At 38.2% G+C, this 25,978-nt stretch overlaps 1 protein-coding gene across 5 annotated transcripts in view; it reads left to right on the top strand.

Moving 5' to 3' along the window:
• The window catches only part of PDE4D (phosphodiesterase 4D), a 354,668-nt gene extending 332,366 nt beyond the window's left edge, over positions 1-22,302 (top strand). For all 5 annotated transcript variants that reach the window (XM_036402843.2, XM_036402844.2, XM_054517852.1 and 2 more), the window contains 9 exons: positions 5,046-5,139; positions 8,819-8,991; positions 9,966-10,064; positions 10,150-10,314; positions 11,936-12,035; positions 15,650-15,804; positions 16,315-16,437; positions 16,913-17,095; positions 17,656-22,302. In XM_036402843.2, the coding sequence (XP_036258736.1) occupies positions 5,046-5,139; positions 8,819-8,991; positions 9,966-10,064; positions 10,150-10,314; positions 11,936-12,035; positions 15,650-15,804; positions 16,315-16,437; positions 16,913-17,095; positions 17,656-18,069 (1,506 nt within the window). In that variant the 3' untranslated portion in view covers positions 18,070-22,302. The remainder of the gene's footprint in view (positions 1-5,045; positions 5,140-8,818; positions 8,992-9,965; positions 10,065-10,149; positions 10,315-11,935; positions 12,036-15,649; positions 15,805-16,314; positions 16,438-16,912; positions 17,096-17,655) is intronic.
• The last annotated feature ends 3,676 nt before the right edge of the window (positions 22,303-25,978 follow it).

Here is a 25,978-nt window from a genome sequence, read left to right as displayed (position 1 = left end):
TAAAAATAGCATTGGTAGGTATTTCAGAAACAAAACATAGTCATGTAAGTTGAATGTTCCACGTATTAGTAGTATGTTCCATGGATGTATTCTATTTCATGTAAGTTTTTAGAAATGTTACCTAGAAAAGAAGCAGCCACAAAGGCTGAAACTGGGATCTTTGCCCTACTGGTTTGGGAGCTAGTGCTATGACAGTCCCCTGTCACTTCTGAGCATTTTTATTCCAGCCTCCTCTGGACTTGGAACTTGATAAATGCTCAAACTGAAGGCCAGGCAGGACTGGGCTTTTTGGTCCATGTTTCACCTACAGCATTGGTGCCAAAGGCTGTGTTGGAGGCAGCCTCTTTACAGTCCCCTTCTCTGCAGGAACAGAAAGCCTGTGTGGAAGAGACCCTGCTACTGCAGGGAGTCTTCAGCAAGAGTGGTTCTGTGTGCTTCCTCTCCACACAACTAGCTGCTGGCTGCTTCTTTACTTAAGCTCTTTGTTATTGAGTCAAGAACTTTACAAAAAATTTGTAAAATCTTCTAAAGTGTAAACAATAACCTGCATATATATAAAGTGTGTGGTCCAAACTTGTTCATGGCCATAAATCAACTCTGTTTGGATCTGAAGTTAGTGATTCTTTCTAACATAAGTTCAAATTCTTCCAAAAAATGTATCAATGCTCTGGTTGCCATCTGGGAACATGGTTACTCCAAAAATTTGTCTGTGTTTTCCTCTGTGTCTTTGCTGACATCAGAAAAGTATTGTATTTTTCAAAAAAACTCCTCCAGGTAGGCTTATCCTAGGCTGACAACAGTAATATAAATACAGAAATGTGCACACATTGAGCTTTAGCCCAGGAAGACCTAAACTACAAACCTCTTGGCAACTTAAAACAATTAGGAAATCGTTCTCAGTTAATTATCATTAAAGTATGTACCTATATTCTCATGTATTACAGTTTTTGCTAGAGCAGACTTCTTAGGTGTATAAAGGGAGATAAAGATGCACATCTACTCATTTCACTTTAGAGACATTTTCAATGTTATTTGAATGCTCTGCTGGTATTTGTGTTGAGGGCTCTGCTCCTTCTTATTCCCCCCATCCCCCTAACCCCAGCTGAAATTAAAATCTAAAATAAATAGAAACAAATGAAATTTTAAAAATTCTGCTCAAGGAAATATTTTCAGGGTATTTTTTAGAAAAGAGCTTATGGCTCTATTGCTCTGACATCAGTATTTGGCAGTGAAAAACTGTATAATGGACTTAATGGGCATTTTATTGCCAGTTCATTTTCAGGGTGATTTTCTAAGGATATAGTCAAGGACTGTTGCATTCCAAACTGACGTATGTGTCATTTTTCCAACCTAAAAATGCCTAGTGGGATATGTGAAAATCTTTCTTTCTGAGAAAAATACAATATATGCATAGATAAGCCAAAAACCTCTGCTTCCTCCCCATGCTAGCTCACATATCGTAATTAAATTGTTATGGTTTAAATGTTATTAATAACAAGAGTTTTGATCTTTATGACTTATTTTCTTGAATTTGGAAAGCATATTACATTCAGATTTTTAAAATTCTTATTCAACATATCATCTTTAATATTTACTGCTGTTAGGAACAAGATGGTTTTATGTCCTCTTTGACTTGTTTTGAACATAACGTGCAACATGTTATTTGCGGGAGGCCAAATTATGAGATTGTGGATTCTAGATAAGTTTCAAGCACTTTGGGGTGTTTCTTGAATAAATAAAACATTGCTGGCTCACGGATGTAACCTACTTTTCTGGTTGGCAATATGAGCTTGTGGGAGCCATGTGAGAGGCAAACTTTCATTATAAAGTAATTGTGCAGAGCTATGTAAGATGTGCATCTTTGAAACAAATTATTATTTATGGGTGCACTTGGGCCCAAATTAAATCTTTGAGAAATAGGTAAAAATTGGGAAAAAATAATAGGGTTGAATTTGGTTTTGCTGTTTTGATTGATTTTTTCTTAGAAAAAGGATTTTTTTTTCCTTAAAAGGCAAGTTATGAAACATAAGTGGACTGAGCAAAGTACAGATACAGTGAAACAGTATAAACAAAAGAAAGCCTGAATATTTTGATTGCTGTTTGTCTCTCATGTTTGATTTTTTTAATATTCTCAAAGAGCATTATTGTTCTGCATCAGCCACTGCTGTCTGCATATGGTCTTCAGCTTCATCTGATTCAATGGCAATGATGGTTATAAGGCTTTGTCAGATAATTAGAAAAATCAAAACAGTTCTCTAAACTCCTGCTTAGTCCAGAAGTTTTCATGTCAATTAAAGTTTTGGTCCTGTGGCGTCAGCAACATGTGGAAGAGTATGAGGAAATTGTGCAGCTACAGTTCTTCAAAGCCAAAGGCATCTCCAATTGAATTTGCTCTCAGCAGGAGGGCCTTGCAGAGGCTGAGGGGCTTGTTCCACTTTACACCCTTGTTCAGCAGTTACACAGACTATTCTGCAGTTCTCATGCAAATGGTTGAGTTTTCATGTTCTACTGACTTGTGGGGTGATGGGACGTGGGAAGATGAGGGTTGGAACAGACCCATGGGGAACATAGCAGTAGAAAAGAATGTAATATACCTTCCATTTGCTGTGGATATTCATGCAACAAATACTGAGCTGAAAATTCTTAAAGAGTATATGCTCCATAAGTTCCATAAGATGATTTCCAGTATGAAATGACAAACCTCTCTACCCACTCCTTGCAGTTAAATTTATTATTTGGGGGAAGAAAAAATCCTTCCTGTTTCCTGTGTCAGGTACCAGCAAATACTGATAAGTTCCTCTTTCAAAGCTGGAAAACCTTTAAGAAGACATCCTGAAGAGAAGAACATTCCAGTGATAGCTAGATGGTCTTTTATTCCAGAGTGTGGAACATGACACAATTAGTGTTTTTCTGCAGCAAAAACAGCAACACCAAATTGGGCATTATGTAGAAGTGTTTACTAGGAAACAACCAGGGAGATGAGGATCTATTGAAGTTAGGATCCAGTGAACTAGCTAATCAAATTAAGGAAGAGAGGATATTGAAGTACTAATGGATAAGCTGATGACATGCCTGGAAGTTAATGTGGTTTTGTCAACTCCTGACATTTTATTAATATTCCTATACTCAATAGTTCAATAAGTTGAAGCTGCAGTCTCTGAATGCTGTCCGGAGACAAGCTATTCCATTACATCTTCAGTTTTTGTCTTATATATTACAGTTTCTCACCTTTTGTGGGAACAGAAGAAAAAGTGTGTAAGCATGACTTAAGTGTCTTAAGTGTTTAAAAGTCTAAAAGACAGACTTTTAAGAAAAAGGTCTTGGTGTTTTTGGACCAGTCATTATATTGCTTGGTAAACTTGGTTTGAATTTTCAACATTTGACATTGCTGATAAACATTATACATTGCTGAAGAGGTTGAGACTGGTTTTGTCTAGAGTGCATAGCTCTGTAGTTCTCACAGTATGTGTAGCTGTGTTTGCAGTATGGTTCTAATTTTCAGACATGTGTTGAGCACTTCCTAGCACATGGCTATATCTGAGATCAAAGCTGAGCCTTTGGCTTGTGACTAAAGTAGGATCCAGTCTTTGTAGCTCTGGAACTTCCTGAGCTGATGACACATCAAGATGGCAGGAAAATGCAGTGGCAATGGTTAGAATGTTTTATTAAAGGTAATTTTGTTGGGCACACTGTGAGCGATATGGTAATTGGTGGCTTATAAAGATATTGTGAAGAAAATAACACCTTTCATTATGCAAGGCTACTTTGAAGAAATAGCTTTGATGATTCCAGTGGAATGGAAATGGGATGGTTAAAATTTACTACAGTGGTTTATCTCCTTTGAGGAAGAATAAACTATAAATTACCAGTTTTCAACACAGAGGAATGTTTACATGTATATACTCTAAGGGTAGCTATTCCTTGATATAATGGATAGTCATGACTGCATGGAGAAGGTAAAAGGTGATTCTGAAAGCTGCAGAAATCATTTTGCTTTGTTAAGAGAAAAGATGACTGAGAAATCCAACAACAAAATAAAAGGGTGGCACAATAAGAGGCAAAATTTAATAGTGACAGATGTATGCTAATTTTTATTGGCAAGAGCTGGAATTATTTGTAAGTATTGCTGCCTTCTGTTTGTTGGTAATATCAAGGCAGAGCTATAGTCAATGAAAATGCACGTAGGACAGTGAGAGCTGTATTATGCAATTAACCTGTGAAGCATAATACCACAGGATATCATTTCACCCTGATGTCTAGAAGGAATCACAAAAGGCTCAGTGATGTGTACCTAATTAATTATACATTTAATGGAATATTAGTATCTGCTTTTATCCTATAGATTGCCTAGAGTGAATTGCTAAGAGGGAAATAGAAGGTGTTTCCACTGATGGGTGTTTTCTACCCCAATGTTTCTTAGAGATGCTTACAGTTTTCTGAGATAGTAGAATGGTCAAGTCATTTGTTGAATATAATAATTTTAGGTCAGAGACAACAAAACCTACCTCTTGTCATATTGGCTAGTATGAAATCAATAAGATATTTGGATTATTTGGAGCAATGTTGTAAAGTAATTTTGGGTAGATTAATGATGAGAGGTAAGATAGATTTGAAATATCACCAAATAAATTGCAAAAAATGCAAAACCAGATTAATTTGCAAATCTTATGAGAGAACTAGTAGAGACCAGCTTGGATATAAATACATTTTTATTTGCTTTCGAAATTAAAATCAAAAATTGGAAAGGCAATATTATAACTTGTGTGTGTGCAAATGCCTTAGAGTTTTCAGTTACTAGTAGGACACTGTACGTCAGTCATTGAATCACTGTGGTGTATTTTAGAAGGTTAAGAATGACATTGTTCAACTTGTGATTTCTGCTTACACAGTATATATTCTTGATGCCATAACGTATATATATATATATAAATATATATTCTTAATGCAATGTTCTTTCCCCAGTTATAAAGTGACTGCATGTTCTTATTCTAACTAAAATATATGTTGATGTAGCTAACTTTACACTTTTTTGTTTTCTTTTCCAGTTTAAAAGAATGCTCAACCGTGAGCTAACCCACCTCTCTGAAATGAGCAGGTCAGGCAATCAGGTCTCAGAATATATATCAAACACTTTCTTAGGTAAGACTATGAAAAGCTAACTTTTTTGCCTTTGGGGTTTTTTTATATTTCTCTGGGCTGTGTTAGAGCCTAAAAGCAAGTGGCTTTCCATATTAATTTCTTGTTTCAGGAACTGTGCATTTATCATATTGTTGTCAGCATTTGTGCAGAGAGATCAGGTTAGATCCACTTCCTCACAACTCAATTAATTTGTGTAGGTGCTTTCCCTGTATGTTTAATTACAGATAAATATTCATATACATGTTAAAACAACTATACTGATACTATATTAAGAAATTAATATAATGACTTTTAGAGAATCACAGAGATTCACAGAATATCCTTCTGAGTTGGAAGGGACTCACAAGGACCATCAAGTTCAACTCTAAAGTGAATGGCCCATACAGGGCTCAAACCTACAACCTGGCTTTATTAGCACCATGCACTAACCAACTGGGTTAGTCTCAGAGTGGTAATTATATATATATTTATACATTAAAGAGAATTCTACCACTATATTTTCCTACTGGAATTATTGCAGAGGTTTCAGTGTGCTGGAAGCATATAAGTGCACGTAACCTCATAAAATCTCACAGCAAGCAGTTAAGATATTTTGGTATTCCCTGCCTGCACATGCACAGTTAGGTGCATGTGACTAAATAAACATCTGAATAGACTTTTTCCAGAAAGTTTTTGCAGCTCAAGATCTTGGCATGCTGGGATGTGAGCATTAACAAAAGCCCAACACAATATTACAAAGAATATGGGCCCTTAACCATGGCTTTTTTTTCTTAAAATTCATGAAAATCAAGAAAACTTTTGTATTGCTGAGATTGAGCATGAAGATAAAGATACTATACCAATCTCAAAACATGTTTTGAGCAAAATACCATTGATTCATAAAGATGGTGTAATAAGAGATGCACAGTGAAATACATCTAAATTAGGATAACATGTACTTTAAAAAGTGACAGTCATACATGTTAATATCCATCTTATTCTGTGTGAGATACCATAGCTGGTGCTTTGTGGCTTTTTTGGAAGAAGTGGTGTTTCTGTGAGGTACATTTTACCCTGTCACCCTGCCCAAAAGGGATGGCTGAATGTGTCTGTTCAGCTGACCCACGGTTGCAGCAGTGTGCCAACTGCTGCAGCACAGCAGGGTTCAGACACAGGGAGAGGGACAAGCCTCTGTCACAGACAAGCAGTATTGCCCAGCTTCATGTGCCCTGAAAACTACAGTGTGCAGTTGCCTGAAAGGATGACCCACTTAGGCTGCGGAGATTGAGATGCCAGCTTCTGCTTGCTTTCATTTGAAAGCTTGAGACTTACTTTGACAGGGTAAAAAAATGCATCTGTCAGCCTTTTGCATGAGATCTCAGTCACAAGCAGAAAGAGGGCCAGAGAGGCAATCACTTCTAATTTACTGGACCATGGGTACTGTTTTCTGTCTGCAAGAAAAACTAGATACTTAGAATTGTAGGTATAAGAGCAGCACAATAGTGAAAACACCTCATCTACAGATATATTGCTTAAATATTTTCAAAATATGCGGTCTAAGTATGTAGGTTCTGAATATTCATGAAGAGAGAAAACTTTCTCTCCCTAAAAGTATTTAATGAGTTTATTATCTAATTTAATTTTTTAATATGCAACTTACCTCCTCAATATCTACAAAATTTCTCACATTTGTAAGTTAGGAAGGTGTCATGAGAAAACAGGGTTTTCTGTTCTTATTAAAAAAAAAAAAACCAAACAAAAAACCAAAAACAAACTGTTTTCCTTTAGGGATATATCAATGTTTTAAGCTATTTACAATGATTAGAAATATAATCTGTGTATAAGACATAAGGCTTCTATATTGTGTATAATAATATGCAAAGTTTCCTTTTTCAGTATCATTAACCTGTTTTCTATGAATGGAAAATGTTTGAGAGCCTGTAATTGAGCACAGCATAAACAGGGTCAAAATGGCAAGCTCTCTTTTCTGGATATTCAGATGGGCACAGCCCTGTCTGCTCAAAGTTACAAAAGCAGAGGCAGTCCCACGGAGTTTCTCTGGAGATTTAAGTCATTCAGACAGACACTTCCTTTCACTTGAGTTACTCTGACAGCTCAGCTAACGAACCTCTGTTTGATGGAACTAAACTTTGTGCATATGACTGAAACCATAAACATCAAAGCACAAGCACAAGTCACAGCTGCTCATCTGTTGTTGGTTTCCACCAGACCAGGGCTGCCACGCTCCACCTCGCTCTTTTCCCCTTACAGGGAGAGTGGTGAACTATGATGTGGTAGTCCAAGGACTCAGTGCTCTAGGCTACAACCTGGTGACATTTCCAAAGTCTCTTCTTCATTGTGATTTCTTTGGAATTTGAGGTGTCCATTAGAAGTATCTGCTAAAGGGTAATTAAAAGGGAAAAAAAGGCAGAAAAAAGGTGAAGAAGCAAAGCAAACATATAAAAAGCTCCTAATTAGAAATGTACTTGCTAACCTCATCTGGTTTCAAAGTCTGTATTGGAAATGAATATTGCAGAAAGGAAAAAATACACATACAAAAAATCCCAATTTTTCTTACTTTCTTTTCAAGTTTTATTTTGGTTTAAGGTTTTTTTAGCTGTTTTGGCTCATCTCCTGTGTCAGAAACATCTTTTCTGGATTTTTGTGGTTTTCCTAGTATATTCCTTGAGGTCTGGAAAAGATGGAGGTACATTTCAGCAAAGAAAAAGAGGTTATTTGAAGGGAATCATTAAACTCTAGGTTGAAATACAGTATGAATAAAAGAAACAAAAATTAATTCATGTTCCTAGTAGTTTTTTTCAGAAAAGCCTTTCATTGCACTAACTTGGGTTTCTTTGAAACAGATGTTTGCAGCTCTCCACAACCCCATACTGGTTGTGCAGCAATCCTGTGGCAGTTGCCTAAATATATTTTACTCTCACTTTAATTCTTGTCTAAAGTTTTGCTGGCACATATGTCAATAAATTTTATTAAGTGATGCTGCTGATACTGCTACGGAGGCAAAATCCCACAGCAAAATTCAGAGGTTAACAAAGTACTCTCTTATTTTGTCATTATTATTGACTATAGCTGGGAGGTGCAGAAACACTGCACTGATGGCATGAACTGCCAGCAATCCAAAGTTATTGTAGATGTGGCTTGGAAAACACAAAAGGCTTTCCAAGTTGTACAGTCTTAGTAGACAGGACCACTCCACAAGTATCAAATTCTTTGTGTCTTCAAGTCCTGAAAAAGTTTTCTAAAGGTTTACATGAGGACACACTTAGACAGCTTTTGAAATACATTTTCAGAGAATGTTTCTCCTGAAAAAAAAAGAAAGAAAATTATTTTTCTTTCAAAGTGTATTCCTGTGCGGTTGTAATAACATTTTTATACTGAGATGATTGACCCTTTCTACAGCACTAGTGATATGGGAGAAGTGGTAATCAGACAGTCACAAGTTGCTTTTAAAGCCAATTCAGAAATAATGAGGCAATTTGAGTAAAAGAGATCTGCTTTTACTGAAGTATAGGTCTATATTTAACTTTTCATGGGTTTGGTGATCTTGACAGAAAGAATCCAAATCTTAAAAGAGGTTTTTCTAAGAATTAAAAAGTCCATAAGGTGCAACTCAAAAGTGAATTTTATAATATTTATAATTATTTTATAAATTATTCTCTTTTTATTCATTCTTTTGAAGACAAGCAACATGAAGTTGAAATCCCTTCTCCAACACAGAAAGAGAAAGAGAAAAAGAAGAGGCCAATGTCCCAGATCAGTGGAGTCAAAAAACTCATGCACAGCTCCAGCCTAACTAATTCCAGTATTCCCAGGTTTGGAGTTAAAACAGACCAAGAAGATGTCCTTGCCAAGGTAGAGAATATATATATATGTCCTTGAAATTACATAAACAGAGTGTGGATATTTCTGTATTGTTCCATCCTCTGCTTATACACATTGATTTCAAGCTGCAGCACCAAGCATTTATATAACTTGAAATGGCCCAAATTTGTTGGAGCGGAAGAATAGCAAGTAAAATCAGAATCAGACCATAAGGGCTAATTTCAGCATGAAGACAATTTCATCTGGCATTTGTGTATGCATTAAGAAGCCTTCCTATTCATAAATAGTATCTGAAGATTGAAGACTAAACATATTGTATAGTGTCACAGGAATGAAAATGTATAGATAGCAAACTTATTTTTAAAAAATGCACAAGGGTACATAGCATTAGAACTACCCTTCCTAATTTTAGCTGTATCATTTTATGTGCATTCTTTTTCTTATTTTAATGAAATTTCTTACTATTTTTTGCACCAGCAGCTAACTACTTGGTAATAACAGAAAATTGGTAAAAAGGGATTTTTAATTGAGTTATGCCTCTTCCAACTTTTTCAGGAATCTTATTCGAAGAGTGTTTCTGAGACCAGGGCGAGAGCAGCAGAATTGCCCATCTCTGCACATTGCAGAAATGCACTCAGCAGAATTGCACATCTCTGGAGGTTTTCTCCTCACTGAACTTCATTGTCAATAGACAGTGAGATAGCAAAGTGTGTCAGTTAAACTCATTCAAGATACTGTAGAGTTTTTCCCTCTGGAGCAATTCATTTAAGAGGCAGTCTTTCCTGCTTAGACAAATAAAATTTGAAAAATGGGTAGATGTAAATTCTGATATTGCAAGATTAGCAGCAGCTGCAGAGTTTAGAGTTTAGCCCTTGCAAGGTTGAGCATGTAACTTGCACACTGGCCAGGTCTTAATGAGTCCTCTGTTTATAATTGCTTCTCTCAAAAATTGCAGGAATTTTTATGTTAGGTTTCAACCTGTTCATTGCTTGATTTTACTCTAGGAACTTGAAGATTTGAACAAGTGGGGCCTTCAGGTTTTCAGAGTAGCAGAGTTATCTGGAAACAGACCTCTGACTGTCATCATGCACACTATTTTCCAGGCAAGTATGAGCAGTCATGCTGCTTTTTTACCTTGGAGACTGTTCTGTGCTTTGAAATCTAATTGTTTTTCCTTTACTTTTATAGGAGCGGGACTTGTTAAAAACTTTTAAGATTCCAGCAGATACTTTAATTACTTACTTGATGACCCTGGAAGACCATTACCATGCAGATGTGGCGTACCACAATAACATACATGCTGCAGATGTTGTTCAGTCAACCCACGTTCTACTATCAACCCCAGCATTAGAGGTAAACTACACTGAAGAAGAAAAGTGGCAGTCATGAGAGAAAGGGATGTACTGAGAGTCTCCTAAACTAAATATTAAAGATCTTAGTTTCTGCAATGTTTTTAAAAGAAATCTTAGCATTTCTTTGATGAATTCTGTTCTTCCAAAGATATTGTGTGAGGATCAAAGTTAATGTAAATATTGTGCAGAAAACACCTCTTCTTTTTATTTTAAATCATGGAAATTTTTGCTGTCATAACCTTTTTCACTGTAACACAATGCATATCTTGTTTCTACCATCTTACTATCTATGCTATATCCTTTTCTGTAGCTATTTCCCATGTGGGATTCTGCCTAACTACAGTAAGTGGAAGTTCTTAGGAAAGTTTATTCTGATCCAGAAAGACTACTTTTATATTTACTTCTAAGACAGATTGGAACATGTACTAAATTTTCACTGGACTCTCTTTTCTTACACTCCCCCCACTCCAATAAATATTTCAAAGTTTTTTGGGAAAATAATCTGTTCTTTTTGTAGAAATTCTCTTCTTGAAAGTTCTTAAATCTTTGAAGTAGAAGGATGTGAAAGATGGAGATTTTCCCTTTTTTAAGCACAGTTCAGGTCTTAACATAGCAATCATTGATGTTGATATATCCCAACAAACAGAAAAATTCAGATAAAGGAAGTAGTAGAAATTTTATTAGTTCGAAAGGATTTACCTTCATTTTCAAGAAGGGCTGCATTTTGACCCCCCTATAATGGTCAATCTTTAATGCTACTGAATACATCTGTATTACCTTCTTCTTAAAAAGAGAGTTATAAGTGGACCTTGGCAGGTTTGGATGCTCAAAGACTTGGAAATCTCTTGAGAAAAATTTTCTTTTTCTCAAGAAGATCAGGTAATGTTCTTAAAACATGACTGGCTTCACCACACAGCTGAGCTAGTCATCAGTAAAATTTAGGGTTTTTTTTTCCAGACCTTTTTTTTCATGGCCTTATTCTCAGCAGAGCTTTAGCCAGTGAAATGGCAATGGCTGCCCAGTGCCACTGCTGGTCTTTGCCCTTTGAGCAATGATCAATTTTGAAAGCATTTGCATCATGTGGGTGCTTCTGACAACAGGGCACTGGGCTCAGTGACATTCCAAATCCATTGCATTTCCTATCTTCCTGGTAATCTCATACAAATGGAAAATCAGTAAATGCTAAGTGATATGATGTGTAGTCTGTTGCTATTTTCTTTATATGGGAGATGTGCATCTTTCAAATACAGATACAGAGGAGGCAGGCTAAAATATTAACTTTAATTTGTGCTGTAAATTAGAAACCTGTACTTAATTGCCTAATAGAGGTGGATTTATTTACAGACTGAAGCTGAAAATACTTCAGTTGTGGCAGAATTTAGTGATGCTCTCTGTATGAAGTATAAATCACTTTACTTTGGCCAAACTTGAAATATTTATGGAATTCTACATAATTGATGATTTTACAAAGGCTTTAAGAGCTTGTGTGTAAAGTCTCTAAAGATCATGGTATATTTTAAATGTGTTTTGCTTGTTCACATCCAGCATCAAGTAGAATCCTTTTTACTGGAAACAATTTTTCACAGTTTGGTCATTGTCATTTCTGTTTAATTATATTCTAGGCGGTGTTCACTGATTTGGAGATTCTTGCAGCAATTTTTGCCAGTGCAATACATGATGTAGATCATCCTGGGGTTTCAAATCAATTTCTTATCAACACAAGTAAGTTTGATGCTTAGTGGTTTTCTCAAAAATTTGCTGTGAGGTCTGCACATAGCACCTGAAAAATACCACCAGTTCATTCCTTGTTTGCTTCTATCTCTAACTTTTCTCAGTAAATAGATAGATGTTTTTATTTTAAACCTGATATTACTTTGAACTTTTTCTAACTTTAGAAATTATTTACACAGTACACTCTAGCAAGAATTATTAAGGTATAAACTATTAACCTGGCATTTTTTTGATGTATTGCATGTTTTCTCTCCTGGAAATATAGTTGATTTACATTAAATAGGTAAAGTTTTAAGAAGAGAATGAAGGAAGATTTTAAAAAAAAGGCAAGACAAGAACTTATGTGTTTATATTGGAAACATGTGGTGTGATGATAGGTAGAAATTCAGGAAGCAGAAAAGCATGATTCTTTTTAGCAAACAGACAGACAATCCTGTATCCTGTACTTGGCTTTTGATCTCTCATGCTTTGTAGACAGAATTTCCTCACTCTGTTTCTGCAGCTATGATAAACATGTTTGGTTTTTTCTGACTCCAATGTTATCTCCAAATTTGAAACATAGTGTACTTCTGCATTCCTCAAGGCTGTTGTTGGCAGCATTGCTGAACCTCTATCCCTTCAATCATCTACTGAAAGAAAATCACTGTCAACTTTATTGAACCTGATCATGACATATTTATTCAATAGTTTGTTGCCCCAGTGGCGACTTGCTTGGATTTTGTTGCCTGATGTCAGTATTATTGCCCTTTTAGGTCAATACAAGTTCCATCATACTGGGTTATTTCTTCTGCTCTCTGAAAACTTCTCCTTTTATGATAACTGACCCAGAAGTGCAAAGTTTAAATAATACTAATAATCCAAGCACAAAAGAAGAAAAAGCAACAGAAATGGAAACATACCTAGAGTTGCGTATTTGACCCATCTGGTTGTACATTTATAGATACTGTCACTTCTGCACATGGGCAGAATCTATTTCACAGGTGTTAAAATAGAATGACCCCAAATCAGCAGTAGCGTTCGAAGAAGGGAGCTCCTGCTCTGACTCATTGCTGCTGTATATTCAAATAAGACATGTACTTCAGTTTAGCCTGCACCTAGTTTTGTTTGTCCCAATGGCCTAAGGGCCATCCTATAATGAAATTGAATTTTATGACTCATACTCATGAAAGAGGATTAAGATTGACTGTATTGTTTGTGCTTTACTGGGGACCAGTACAGTTCAGCAGTGCAGGCAGAGAGTGAATCAAGCTTTGTGCGAAAACCAAATTCTTAATTGAATCTTAAGAGTGGGCATATGTAAGTAAAGCTTTTTCCTTGCTTGTTGAGTCAGAAATTGAGTACCATCTTATACTTGGTGGCTCCAAGGTTCTGTGAGGAAACCAATGAATTGTTTAGGAGTGTTGACTTAGTTGAAGGGATGAGTAGTGGTGCATAAAGCTTTTACTTCTAGTTAGACTGAAATTCAGCTAATGTAGGAATCATATTCATACTGATAATTATCAGCTTAAAAAGTATATCTTGTTTTTCTCAATTCAGCTTTTGATAAAGGAGGCTTTTGTGTCAATCAAGTAAAACACTAGCTGAAACTTTCAGCTGTTGCAAGGTTGAAAGAAACAAAGAATTTTGTTTATTTTAAATTGTTCTGTGTGCAAGGAAGAAACTGCAGGGAAAGAGACAGAAAAAAATCATCTAATGTTGGCTTCTCAAATCCAAAATTTTCCTAACTTTTAGAAGATAATTTGCTTCTAATTTTTTCACTGAAATATAAGAATGCATTTAAAAAAAACATGATAGACTTAGTTACATGATAGACTTAGTTAGACTTAGTTAAAATATGTACATATTTGCCATATTTTCATATTTTTTTATGATTAGTCTTGTGACTTTTTTGACTATTATTTTCCTATATAAAGTCTATTACAGAGTTGTCGACTAAACAAATCCCTCTTGAATGCTACTAAATAACAAACAAATATGAAGTATATTAGCCTCAGAGTAGATATTTATTTTACTACTATAACTCTGTCCTCCCAGAAAAATGTTCTTGAATCCTACAATGAGTTACAGACGTTACAAAAGGGGAACTTTCTTCCATTTTTATATCCATTTTGAAGTTGAGTGCATTTTAACTGTGTCTGTAGCTCCAGCTCTTCCAAAGTATTTTGGCAATCTGGAGTGTTTTGCAGTTGCAGCAAATCAGAAGCTGTTTGAAAGGAAAATAGACTAGTGTGTGATTTCTGCATGAGAAAAACAAGTATGCAAGCTTTGTATGTGTTCTGTGAAAGATGAAAGAGAGATCATTTTACAAACTTGCTTTCTTTCTGCTTTTGCTGTTATGGTTTTGCTGGTTTTGGGATAAGAAAAGGCAGAGGAAGACTTCCCTGATTCAACAGATTGATTTATTCAAGACAGGAGAGGAAGACAGCAGGAGAATGGATAATGAGATTAATGAAATCTGAAGATCAAAGCTTTTAGAGGCCTCCTGTTGAACCAGAGGCATTTAAAAGTATAGCTGGTGTAAAAGAAGAAAAGAGGACTAAGAGTGGACTAGACTGATGTATGTTTAGACTTAGGCTAGAACAACTGCAATAAACAGAAGTAACTATAGCACAGGAAAAGTATGATCGTATAAAAACTATATGAGTATTTTGTGATAGATTTATTTACAAGCTGTATCTTAAAGCATATGCAAGCTGACTGTGCAGTATACCTGAGTTAAAGCTAAAGCTGTGCAGACATTTTTGTAATTGCTTTGATTTTTCAGAGCTGTCTGTTCAGCAGGTCTAAGCTGACCTTATATGTGTGCCTTAGCACAGGCATGGCTGGGAAGTGTGTGTTATTGTGACGACCATATGGGGTGACTGAGGTGAGAATAATTCCATTGTTGAAGACAGTATTACAGACAGCATCAGGGACTGACCACACCCAAAAACAAGGCAGCATTCAAGGCCGCTGCCTGCAGTTTAACACCACAGGACATTACATGAAAAAGACAGAAGCATAGCTGATACCATCCTACCAGCCTTTAGCTGTCATGGACTAATGACTGTATGGTTCACTAGGCATCTTAGCATCTTAGATAACTTCAGAAAGACATGATTTGAAAATCAAGAAGCTGGTGCTCCTCGGCACCAGACCTGCAGAAAAGCCTCAGCTGTATATTCCCAGGTGAAAGTGCTGGGAAGCTGAAACTTGACTAACAGTAGGATTTTAGTAGTTGTGACAGAGAGAGGCATGAGAAGACTACACATCAGTGTGTTTTAGTTGAGGTGTGTTTATGCATATATTATGCATAAAATATTTTCTAAGTTGCCTCTTGCAGTTAGGAAAATTCATTCTAAAAATTAACTTTCTTATATTTTTTTCTCACCTGCCACTACAGGCATGTGTTCCTGCATCATTGCAAAGCCTTTTCTTTGTTTTGTTCAACTTTGGCTTGACTTTAAGTTAAGTTATTCAGTGAATAATTCTGTAACTTTCAGGGCTGCTTCTAAAAGTTTTATCTGTAAGTCTTGTTATGCATGTAATGAATTTGAAAAAGATCTTAAGGGATTTGGTAGAAGCACAGGCTTTAGTAACGTTCTGCCCTGCAATTGTTACTGCAGATTCTGAACTTGCCTTGATGTACAATGACTCATCAGTACTGGAGAATCATCACTTGGCTGTGGGTTTCAAGCTGCTGCAGGAAGAAAATTGTGACATTTTCCAGAATCTGACCAAAAAACAGAGACAATCATTGAGGAAAATGGTCATTGACATTGTGAGTTTTGAGATTTTGTCTTCCATAGAGTTAGGACATTGAATAATAAAGCACAGAAGCATTTTATAATAAATTACATGTCGTCAGGCCCATAAACAATGAAGTGAAAGTTTAAAGTTTTGTCATATCTTACCCAAATACAAATAGTGGGGTCTTTTAAGTTCCACTCACTTTCTATGCACTTCTGGAAGGCATACTATTCTGTTTCAAGCTGGTTTTGATGATGCCATTCTACCATTACAGGTAGAAATTTGCTACTGAATTAATAATGAATTTGGGCTGATCAGTTCATTCTGAGCAATGCTGAACAATGATTTTGTCATATTCTTTAAAAAACTATTATGAGAACCTACTATTATGAATATACAGGACTCTTACTTGTATCATGTATTCAGACATAGAAGCTATGGGTTCCTTCCAAAAATGTTGATTTATATGTTCAATTATTTTTCAAAAAACTCCAGTAGAATAATTTATGTAGTGTTCATCTTTTGTTTGTTTTTTTTCTAGGTACTTGCAACAGATATGTCTAAGCATATGAATCTACTGGCTGATTTAAAAACTATGGTTGAAACTAAAAAAGTGACCAGTTCTGGTGTCCTGCTTCTTGATAACTATTCAGACAGGATTCAGGTAAGGAAATGCACCTGAAAATGTTCGCTTGTATTACATACTTAATAACATTTCCTTCCCCATTCTCCAGCATGGATTAGAGCTGTCTCTTTCACACCATGATTTGCTGCTTCCTTCTCTTTCCTCCCTGGTCTAAATGACATGGTTTAAGTGATTCTCTGGGAGACTCACAAAGTGCTAGGGTAGTTCAGGACTGAATGAGGCTTTGGCCTTCCCTTCAAATTATCAAAAAATTATTCTCTTTCTCACAAGGATTTTGTGATCTTCATAGCGACAGAAGCAGCAGAAGCTAGGTAATTCATGGCTATTAATGCAAGTGTGAAAAGCACACAACCACATAAGTTTTGGCTGTTTAGAATAAATTTTGCATTACGTGTATTTTCAAGATCGTGTTTTACAGTCACCAGAAATGTGAATAAAAAAGGAGCTGCTTTTCTTCAGTGCAATAACACCACGGGTGTTCAACGTGTTCTAGGTTCTTCAGAATATGGTGCACTGTGCAGATCTGAGCAACCCTACCAAGCCGCTCCACCTCTACCGCCAATGGACAGATAGAATAATGGAGGAATTTTTCCGTCAGGGAGACCGGGAACGAGAGAGGGGAATGGAGATAAGTCCCATGTGTGATAAGCACAATGCATCTGTAGAAAAATCACAGGTAATTGATTTTATAAGGTAGTTAAATCTTTTGGAAGAAAAGGATAGTACATAGTCATGTTTTGAACAATTTCTGAATGCACTTTTTTCTTTTCTTCCTCTGAGTTAATTAATTCAGCTCCTCAGGTGTCAATGAGGCAAATTGGGACTTTTACTGTGAAAACATAGTGCGCGGCAATATGTTTGCTGAAGGGATTCCATCACTGTCCTGACCTGAAAAGCAGCATACATGCCAAAAGAAACTATTGTACAGCTGATTGGGGTTTCCTTCAAAAACATAATTAAATATAAATCAGGTATCTAGCTCACAAGATGCAGTGGAGTTGTTTGGAATGAGCACTTTACTTGAAATCAAATCCTTTCCATGTTGTTATCCAATATCCTGAAACAGACTTCTGAAAAGTAAAAGACCTTATCTGTTATATAAACTAGTATGGTTTCCTTTCAGCCACCTCTAAGGGTAATGTATCTTGTGTCTCTTCCTAGCATTATATTTCTCATATTTTGCATGACTTACTCATTTCTCTGTGAGTAATCATATTCTTGCATTATTTGAAACAGGTGGGTTTTATAGATTACATTGTTCATCCTTTGTGGGAGACGTGGGCAGATCTCGTTCACCCGGATGCCCAGGATATCTTAGATACACTGGAGGACAATCGAGAATGGTATCAGAGCACAATCCCTAGAAGTCCCTCTCCTGCACCTGAAGAAAAGGAAGAGGGAAAGCAGGGTCAAACTGAAAAATTTCAGTTTGAACTAACGCTGGAGGAAGATGGTGAGTCAGACACCGAAAAGGACAGTGGCAGTCAAGTAGAAGAAGACACCAGCTTCAGTGACTCCAAGACTCTTTGCACCCAGGATTCAGAATCCACTGAAATTCCTCTTGATGAGCAAGTAGGGGAAGAAGTGGAGGAGGAGGAGAACCAAACAGCAGAGCCTTGTATGGTAGAAGAACCTTCTCCTGACACATAACAATGAAAACACGGTCTCTTTCTCTTGCTCATTCCCTTTCTTTTCCTCTTTCTCTCTTTTCTTTTGGTTTTCCTTTTTTTTTTGTGGGGGGGTTAGGGGGAGCTTGGGTATTTTCAGTTTTGTTACAGATTTTTTATTTTTCTTTTTTTTTTTTAATGTAGGCAGTGATTTCCAAAGTATATGTCACATACTACAACCATGGTCAGAACTTGGTGTTATCTGCCAGAATGATTGTTGATCAAAACTGAAGTTGATGATTCAGTTTGGCACTCAGGAATATTGTAAACAGAATTTTCACCTCCATGCTGTCAGAAAGCAGGGGGAGAACATCCATAAATTGCATTTTAATAAGGTCTCTATTTGGCAGATTCCATTAAATGAAGCAAATGCTTTCAGAGGAGTACCACCTGCCAAATGAATGTTGGTGTGCTTTGATAGTTTTTGAATTAATTGTATTGTATTGTAAGACATTGGATAATGTTCATCTGTAGAGAAAATGGACAGAAAAAACATTGAGGCTCCTACAGGAAAACAAGTTCACAAAAATGATGGGACACAAATGGATTCTGTTACCAACATGAAGATAAGCTGTGAAAATTGCATAATTTTCTTATTTCTAATCTTCTGAGACATGACTGAAAAAAATGTGACCCACTGGGTTGCACTAACCTCTTCATTTTGTATAATATGTGAAAGAGAGATCTTTTTTAGAGCTCACTTTTATTAAATATACCAAGGTATTATATTTAAAAAAACCCACTTTCATCTGCCACTGGTTATTTTTTTTTCCAAAGAGTAACTTACAAGTTTTCAGTACAAATCTGTACTACACTGGATAATACTTGTAGGGGTTTTCCTTTAATTCTTTTTTTTTTTTTTTGGCACCTTAGAATGTCATGGTGATATTGAGCTGTAAATGTCTATTGTTTTATATATTAGTGAGTTCTATGAGTATTCTTTGTGTGACATAAAACCTTTTCAGTAGGATAGCTTTTTTTGTTTATTTGTTTTATCATCACAATTTTCCCAGATATGTTAGTGGACTTATACAGTGCTTTTGTCCTCATAGTAGCCTGATCCTGCCAACTCTGTCTTACTACAAGAAGTGGTCCCAGTGATACCAGCTGGGGCCACCAACACTAGGATTTACAGGACCAGAGCCTGTAAAAAGAGTAATGAATTGTCATCAGTACAAAAGCACCTCTTTTGCTATTCTAATAGATTTTGTTCCTCTGAAACACGGTTTTTCACACTGCTTTTGTCTGGGAGCTATAGACTGCTAAATCAGAACAGACAAATACAATGTATGAAATACTTGTTCTGGTGCAAAAATTATTAGTGTAATATTTCCAACTTATGACTCCCAGTAACTTTTAATCTGGGTAGATATCTAGTTAAAGCATTTGCTAATCTGAGGTGTACAACACAAAAATGATGATTAGTGTTATTTTTTCATGTCTTTGTTGCTAGAAGAGCCAGGCCAGTCTTGTCTTTTTATATTATTGTGTAAAAGAGCAGTGCATCATCAGAGTTGTAGTTTTCTCCATATTATTTCAGTCTCAGATCTTTTCATCCTTTATCCAGTTTGTGCTAAGGGAATCCTACTTTTCAGTTTGATTGGTACTGAAAGCTTCCATAACTTGGAAAGCTAAAGGGAGGTAGGAGTTCATCTTTGTCATTTTTCAGTCTTGATGTTTGGTCACATGGAAGATGTGATTTTATTTCCTCCATTTTACTCCTCATTAGAATTGTAGTTTTGCATGTAGAAGATAGGAAATGGTTGCCTACAGAGGCTAACAGACTCCTACGTTGCAAAATTCTGTTAAAATTACAATATCAAGATAATTTCTTAACAAAAGGTGATAGCAGCAGCCATTATTTTCCCATTGGATTTTTTTGTAGCAAATTTGCAGATATGAATGCAGGTACTTCTAAATTACCAGAGATCTAGAATAAAAGCCCATTTTAAACTAATTGGCTAATAGTTCAACTTTTAAATAAATTTTGCATTCTTCTATATCCAGGTCATAATTTTCTTTACCATTAGCCCTTACAGGGCCTTAGCACAGAAGATGCAGAAGGAATAAAAGGATGAAGATAACTCCTTGGGTTTTTTGTGTTACGAGGGTTTTATTTTAATTCCTTTTTTTTTTTCATTATTTCTTGCTGAACTGATCCATCTAAAAGTCCTTTCAGCCCCCAAAGAGTGCCTGGAACCTCAGTAGTGGAAAAGCAATATAAATTCCAGAATAACCAGTAGGACCTGGAAGGTTTTGTTTCTGCACTAATTGAAAGTAAATAAACATAAAACCATATTGTGGATATACACCTGTACATGTGGACAATCAAATCATAGAAAATGATACCATTTCTTAGAGTTGGGGATATAATGCACTGTACAATCTTTTTTTTCCTCTTTTGCCAAAGTGTGTTTTAGCATTGTACACTGCTTTAAAACAATACAATTTACAAGTGGCTTTATGTGTTGTGAATATTTTTGCCATAAAAAATGCAGTGAGTAGATATTGAGTGGGAGGAAAAAAGAAAAATCACCTTGTTTATAAAAGTACACTTTAGCTTGCAAGTTGCTGTACTCAGTAATGCTGTATTTAAATTCTTAAATTGTTTTGTGTCATTAAAAAAGGATAATGAAAGAATATAGATAGAACAAATAGCATTCAGAAGTTTTAAAACTTGAATGAAATGGATTTTATAGAAAGCTTTGACAGTTCTTTTCAAATGCGTTATTTATTTTTTGTGCCATGCATTTTTCTCACCAAATGACCTTACCTGTAATACAGTCTTGTTTGTCTCTGTTTACAACCATGTATTTATTGTAATGTACATACTGTAATGTTAATTGTAAATTATCAGTTCTTATTATAACATCATCCTTGTCAGGGTGGTGTTGCTGTATCTGGAAACTCTTGGTGAGAGAATGACTATTGTGTATACATATTCCTTGTACATTTCTTCTCCTGTAATATATTCAGTGTCACCATGGAGCTCATTTATGGAAGATTCAAGAAAAGTATAAAATACATAAAGATATATCGATTAAAAAAGCTGCAGGTCTTTGGTCCCAGGGCTGTGCCTTAACTTTAAAAAATATTTTCTTGTTTAGCTGCATTTGAAAGTAAGGTAGCCTTGGGGCTGGGGCTGGGCATTTCTACATATTTTTAGTTGCGAACCGATGGGGGATACTCTTACAAGCTAATATGTGTAATACTAAAATAAATTTTCATTCTTGACCCTGCTGGAAGTTCAAGCTTTTGCAGACTTCTGGTAATGTAATTATATTGTCTCTGAATATCTTTTTACAGCCTGTAATTGGGGATTATTGCAGCCATTTTTTGTTCCTAAAAAAGATAAATAATTGATGCTGCATTTCAGTGCTGAAATGCACTGAAACAGCTTTGGAAAGCATCTCTAATAAACATTTGATTTTAATGCATAATGGGAAGTGGAATGATCAGAATTAAGAGGGTATAACTCATACACTTTTACAATTGTCTGTAATGTCTCTTCTTTAGTAGCACAAATGATCACTGTATAAGCAGAATCCATAGTAGGATATACAACTTCAGCCTTGGAAATGCTTTCCAATATTAGTGTTACAAGTAGCCAAAGTTTATTTTATATAGGTGTAGCTAAAGCTTTGTGCAGGTGTGTGTAGCATAGTGCACTAGCTCTACAGAAGAGCAGCAAACTGTTAGATGTTTCAAAAACACTACTATTAGGTTTGCAGGTTGGACTGAGCAACTCTTGCTGTTTGACTTGCCACATTACTCCAGATAACTCAGAGCTGGTATCATTGAATTTGCCAGAGTGAGGTAAAAACCTCTTCTCCATTCCAGTGATGCCCAGCCCTTGTAATTTGCGACTTATTCATGAAAGGAGAGGTTCTTTTCCAAGAAGAACCAGAATCTCCTTTTAGACACAAACTGTAGATTTTAGCAGCCCTGGCCCAAAGGAATTTGAATGCTTTTGTTTTATATGGTCTAAAAGGGACACTACAACAACAGAAATCCTGAACAATTTCTTGTTACTGTTTTAATTCGGTATTTTCTTTGGGGATGTCTTGAGAGTGGCAACTTGTGTGAACATTGCACATGGCTATTCTTTCACTGGTTTCTTAGCCTCTCTTACAGCCTATGGTTAGTACTGTACATCGATACCTTCATATGAAATTTTATATGCAATGGAAATAAAAGCATGTGTTGATTCTGCCTAGTTACTGTATTTGATTTTTTTTTTAATTTGCTTTTTTTTAAATGCATCCCATAGTTTTGACAGCTTAAGAGAAAACACATTTCCAGAATAATTTGATTACAGTATTTTGTCAGAATAGTGTTTCACATAGATAAAACAAAATAAATATGAACAAATGAGAAAAGTCAATCAAATATGGTATTTTTTAGGAAGCCTGGAGCGGTGGCCGGTAGAAAAGTGAAACGCCCAGGCTAGCAAGTGTCCAGCCCACCTCCAGCCAATAGGGCACTTCCCCAACACGAAGCCGGGGCCGTGTGCCCAAGGCGATGACAGGCATTGCGGACGTTGGCCGCTGTAAGACTCCAAGGTTGCAGGACGGAAGGAAGAGGCGACTCTCAGTCTCTTCGGGGTAGGAGGTTTTATTGGTAGGGGACATGGAGGGTAGGAGCAGGGGAGGAAGAAGAAACCGAGAGCCCCGAGGCGGGGAAAGCCTCAGGTTTTAAAGGGAATGGGAGGGGTGAGGGACAACGAATCAGAGAGGGGAAGGGAAAGATACATTGGAAACTGATATAACCGGGGAACCAATAGAAAACCGTTGTGGGTGGGACCCTGGCTCCTAACCCAATCACCCGACACCCTAGCCAGAAGCTTCTGGAAAAAGAGGCAGGGGTGCCAAGTGACAGGCAGGCAGCCAGGGGAGGGGAACAAGAAAGATACATTTCATAACCAAGACAACTGGGGAGGGGTTTTGGGATTGACATAAACTGGAAACTGGGCAGGACCTTCTAAGAGAACAATGGGGGGGACTGAACAAACATAAAAACGAACCACAACATCTCCCCCTTTTTTGTTTAAAAAAAAAGAACGGCAGGAACAAACACAGTTCAAACTGAAATTTCAGCCTGCTCCGCGTCGCTGGAAGCCGAGCCAGAATCTTCAGAGTCGGAGTCCTCTGATGACGCGGAGTCTTCTCTTTCCCCTGAGCCTTCCGCTCGGCTGACGTCGGGGACGTTGGTGGTCTTAGATATGAGTCTTTTTACGAGTCCCCAGACCACGGAGCAGGCGATCAAAACAATAAACAAAACTAAAAGGGTGGAAAGTACAGACTTAAGGATGGACCCAGCCCAACTTGACAGACCCCACCCCTGGAAGAGGTCCCCCAGCCAGTCAGACGTTTGTTGTTTTATCTGGTGGACAAGGCCACGCATCTTGTCTATGGCCACCCTCGCGTCCTCGGCCTGAGATGACAAATTGAGGCAGCAGAGGCCCTCGAACTCCTCGCAGCGGTGGTGGTGTAACAAAAGCAGGAAATCGATTGCTGCGCGATTTTGGAGTGTCGCCTTCCTTGTTGTTTCCTCGTCTGTGAGGAGGTCCGATAGCATCGCTGACATTAAATTTGCTTGCTTGGCCATCCAACACTCTAGGCGGGCCAATTCGCCTAGAGATTTTGCCACAGACACCCAAGGTAAAAACAGGGTGAGGGCTACTGTTTTTGGTTTCGACCAATGTTCAATTTGGGAGTCACAATCCGGGTCGAGATATTTAAGATCTCTTTTGGGACGGGACGAATTCGGTTGTGCTCTTCTTAGCTTCCAATCACGGATTTGGGTTATGTTGGGGGTAAGCAGCGACAGCCGCCCGAAAGTACAGGTACCTCCGACCAGGCGAGCGGGGATGCCTGCCCAAGCTCGGTCTCTGCAAATGAAAAAGATCCCTTGGGGCAGGGACAGTGGTTGGCTGCCCAGGGTGGAGACAAGTGGTATCCGGATGGTCATTTGACACCACTGGGCAGCTTGATACTCAGGCCCTGAGGGTTTGGTCCGTGAGTATCTATCGTCCCCAGGACGAGGGGCAAACTTAAACAGAATACAAATAGAAGCGTTGGTGGAGCCGAGCAAATCAAGCTCTGGAGGTTCGGAACTCAAAGGGGCCAGCCCTCTGAGCCTGTCCCTCCAGGCGTTCTGCGCATTGACTGTTAGAGGAGGGGTCTTGGACAAGAGGGAGGTGAAGGCAGTATCAAAAGGGGAGGGAAATTCATTAAGGGAGAGAGGGATCCCCACAAGACAAGACGACATTGAGTCCTCTGCTGAGCCCATGTCCAAACAGATATGTTTCTGGCCGAGGGCACTCGCGAGGGTGCGCCAGATGTTGGCCTTGGGCTGGGGGACAATCCACGGGCCCGCCGGTGGTATCAGGGTCCCGATGAGGACTGCTGTCAAGAGGGCTGAGATGTTGGCATGGTCCATTGGGGGAAAACTGAAAACAAACAGAGAAACAAACTTAAGAAACAACTCTGAGTCAGGTCCTGCCCGGGGCAGGGAGAGGGTTAAGCTAAGGGTGGCTCTATCCCAAGGGCCTTCCGCTGCCGCCGCCAGCATGCCTCCGCGACCTGGTCCACGTCTTCTGTTTTTGAAGCCTTCCCAGGGCGGAAGGGCTTGACCCACTTGGCCGGGATCCATCTCGGACCTGAGGGGGTGGACACGCAAGCGTATCCCCCTCCCCAGGTCACAAGATCGAAAGGCCCTTCTGTTTTCCAGGTCTCCGGATCCTTAATCAGGACAGGAGGCCTGGCCCTGGGCTGCAGCTGCTCTGTGTCTCCTGAAATGTCGCACGATAGGCGGATTGAGATTTTCGAAGGAACAGTTTAAGAAATTGATGGTAAAAAGTGCCTTCGCGAGACGGATATGGGGGGACTCCACCTTCACGGCCACTCGTTGTTGTTCTAGGACTCTTTTTAGGCTCTGGTGAGTCCTTTCCACCACGGCTTGGCCTGTCAGGGAATAGGGGATGCCGGTCTTATGTTCTATTCCCCATTGTTGCAGGAAGCTTCGCAGCTCCCTGGACTTATACGCTGGGCCATTGTCAGTTTTTAGGACCTTGGGGATGCCCAGGACAGCGAATGCTTGAAGCAGGTGCTTCTCACAGTCCACTGCCCTTTCCCCTGTGTGGGCAGAGGCGTAAACTGCGCTGGAGAAAGTGTCCACTGAAACGTGAACGTATTGCAAACGGCCAAAGGACGGAATGTGGGTCGCATCCATCTGCCACACCTCGCAACTAGATAGGCCTCGGGGGTTAGCTCCTAAAGGTATTGTCGGGAGCTGGTGGGACTGGCATTGAGGACATGTAGCCACGATCGCCTTGGCCTGTTCGCGTGTCAGATGGAATTGCCGAACAAGGCCAGGGGCGTTCTGGTGGAACCGCTGGTGGCTGATCTTTGCCTGACCAAACAGATCAGGGAGTGGGGCAGCTTGAACAGGAGCGGCAAGGGCATCGGCACGCCTGTTGCCCTCCGCAATAAACCCAGGCAAATTGGTGTGCGACCTGACGTGCATCACATAGAAGGGTTGCTCTCAGTGGGAGACTAAATTTACAAGCTTTGAGAGCAAGTTGAACAAAGGAATGTTTGACACCTCCTGTAGAATTGCATTTTCGGCTCTGGACACTACACCTGCTACGTAAGCCGAATCGGTAACAAGATTGAATGGTTCAGAGAACTTCTCAAAGGCTCTGACGACTGCGTCTAACTTGGCAACTTGAGGCGAGCCTTCTACCTCGGTAACATCTGCCTCCCACCGCCGAGTCTGAGGATCCTTCCAAGTCATCACTGACTTGTGGGATGCTCCAGACGCGTCTGTGAAAACTGTCAAAGCCTTTAGAGGGGTTCTGCTCTGAACCGATTTAGTTGACAATGTAAATT

Source organism: Molothrus ater, chromosome Z (genome assembly GCF_012460135.2).
Source record: "Molothrus ater isolate BHLD 08-10-18 breed brown headed cowbird chromosome Z, BPBGC_Mater_1.1, whole genome shotgun sequence".
Taxonomy (NCBI): Eukaryota; Metazoa; Chordata; class Aves; order Passeriformes; family Icteridae; genus Molothrus; species Molothrus ater.
This window is presented reverse-complemented; position numbering and strand designations above follow the sequence as displayed.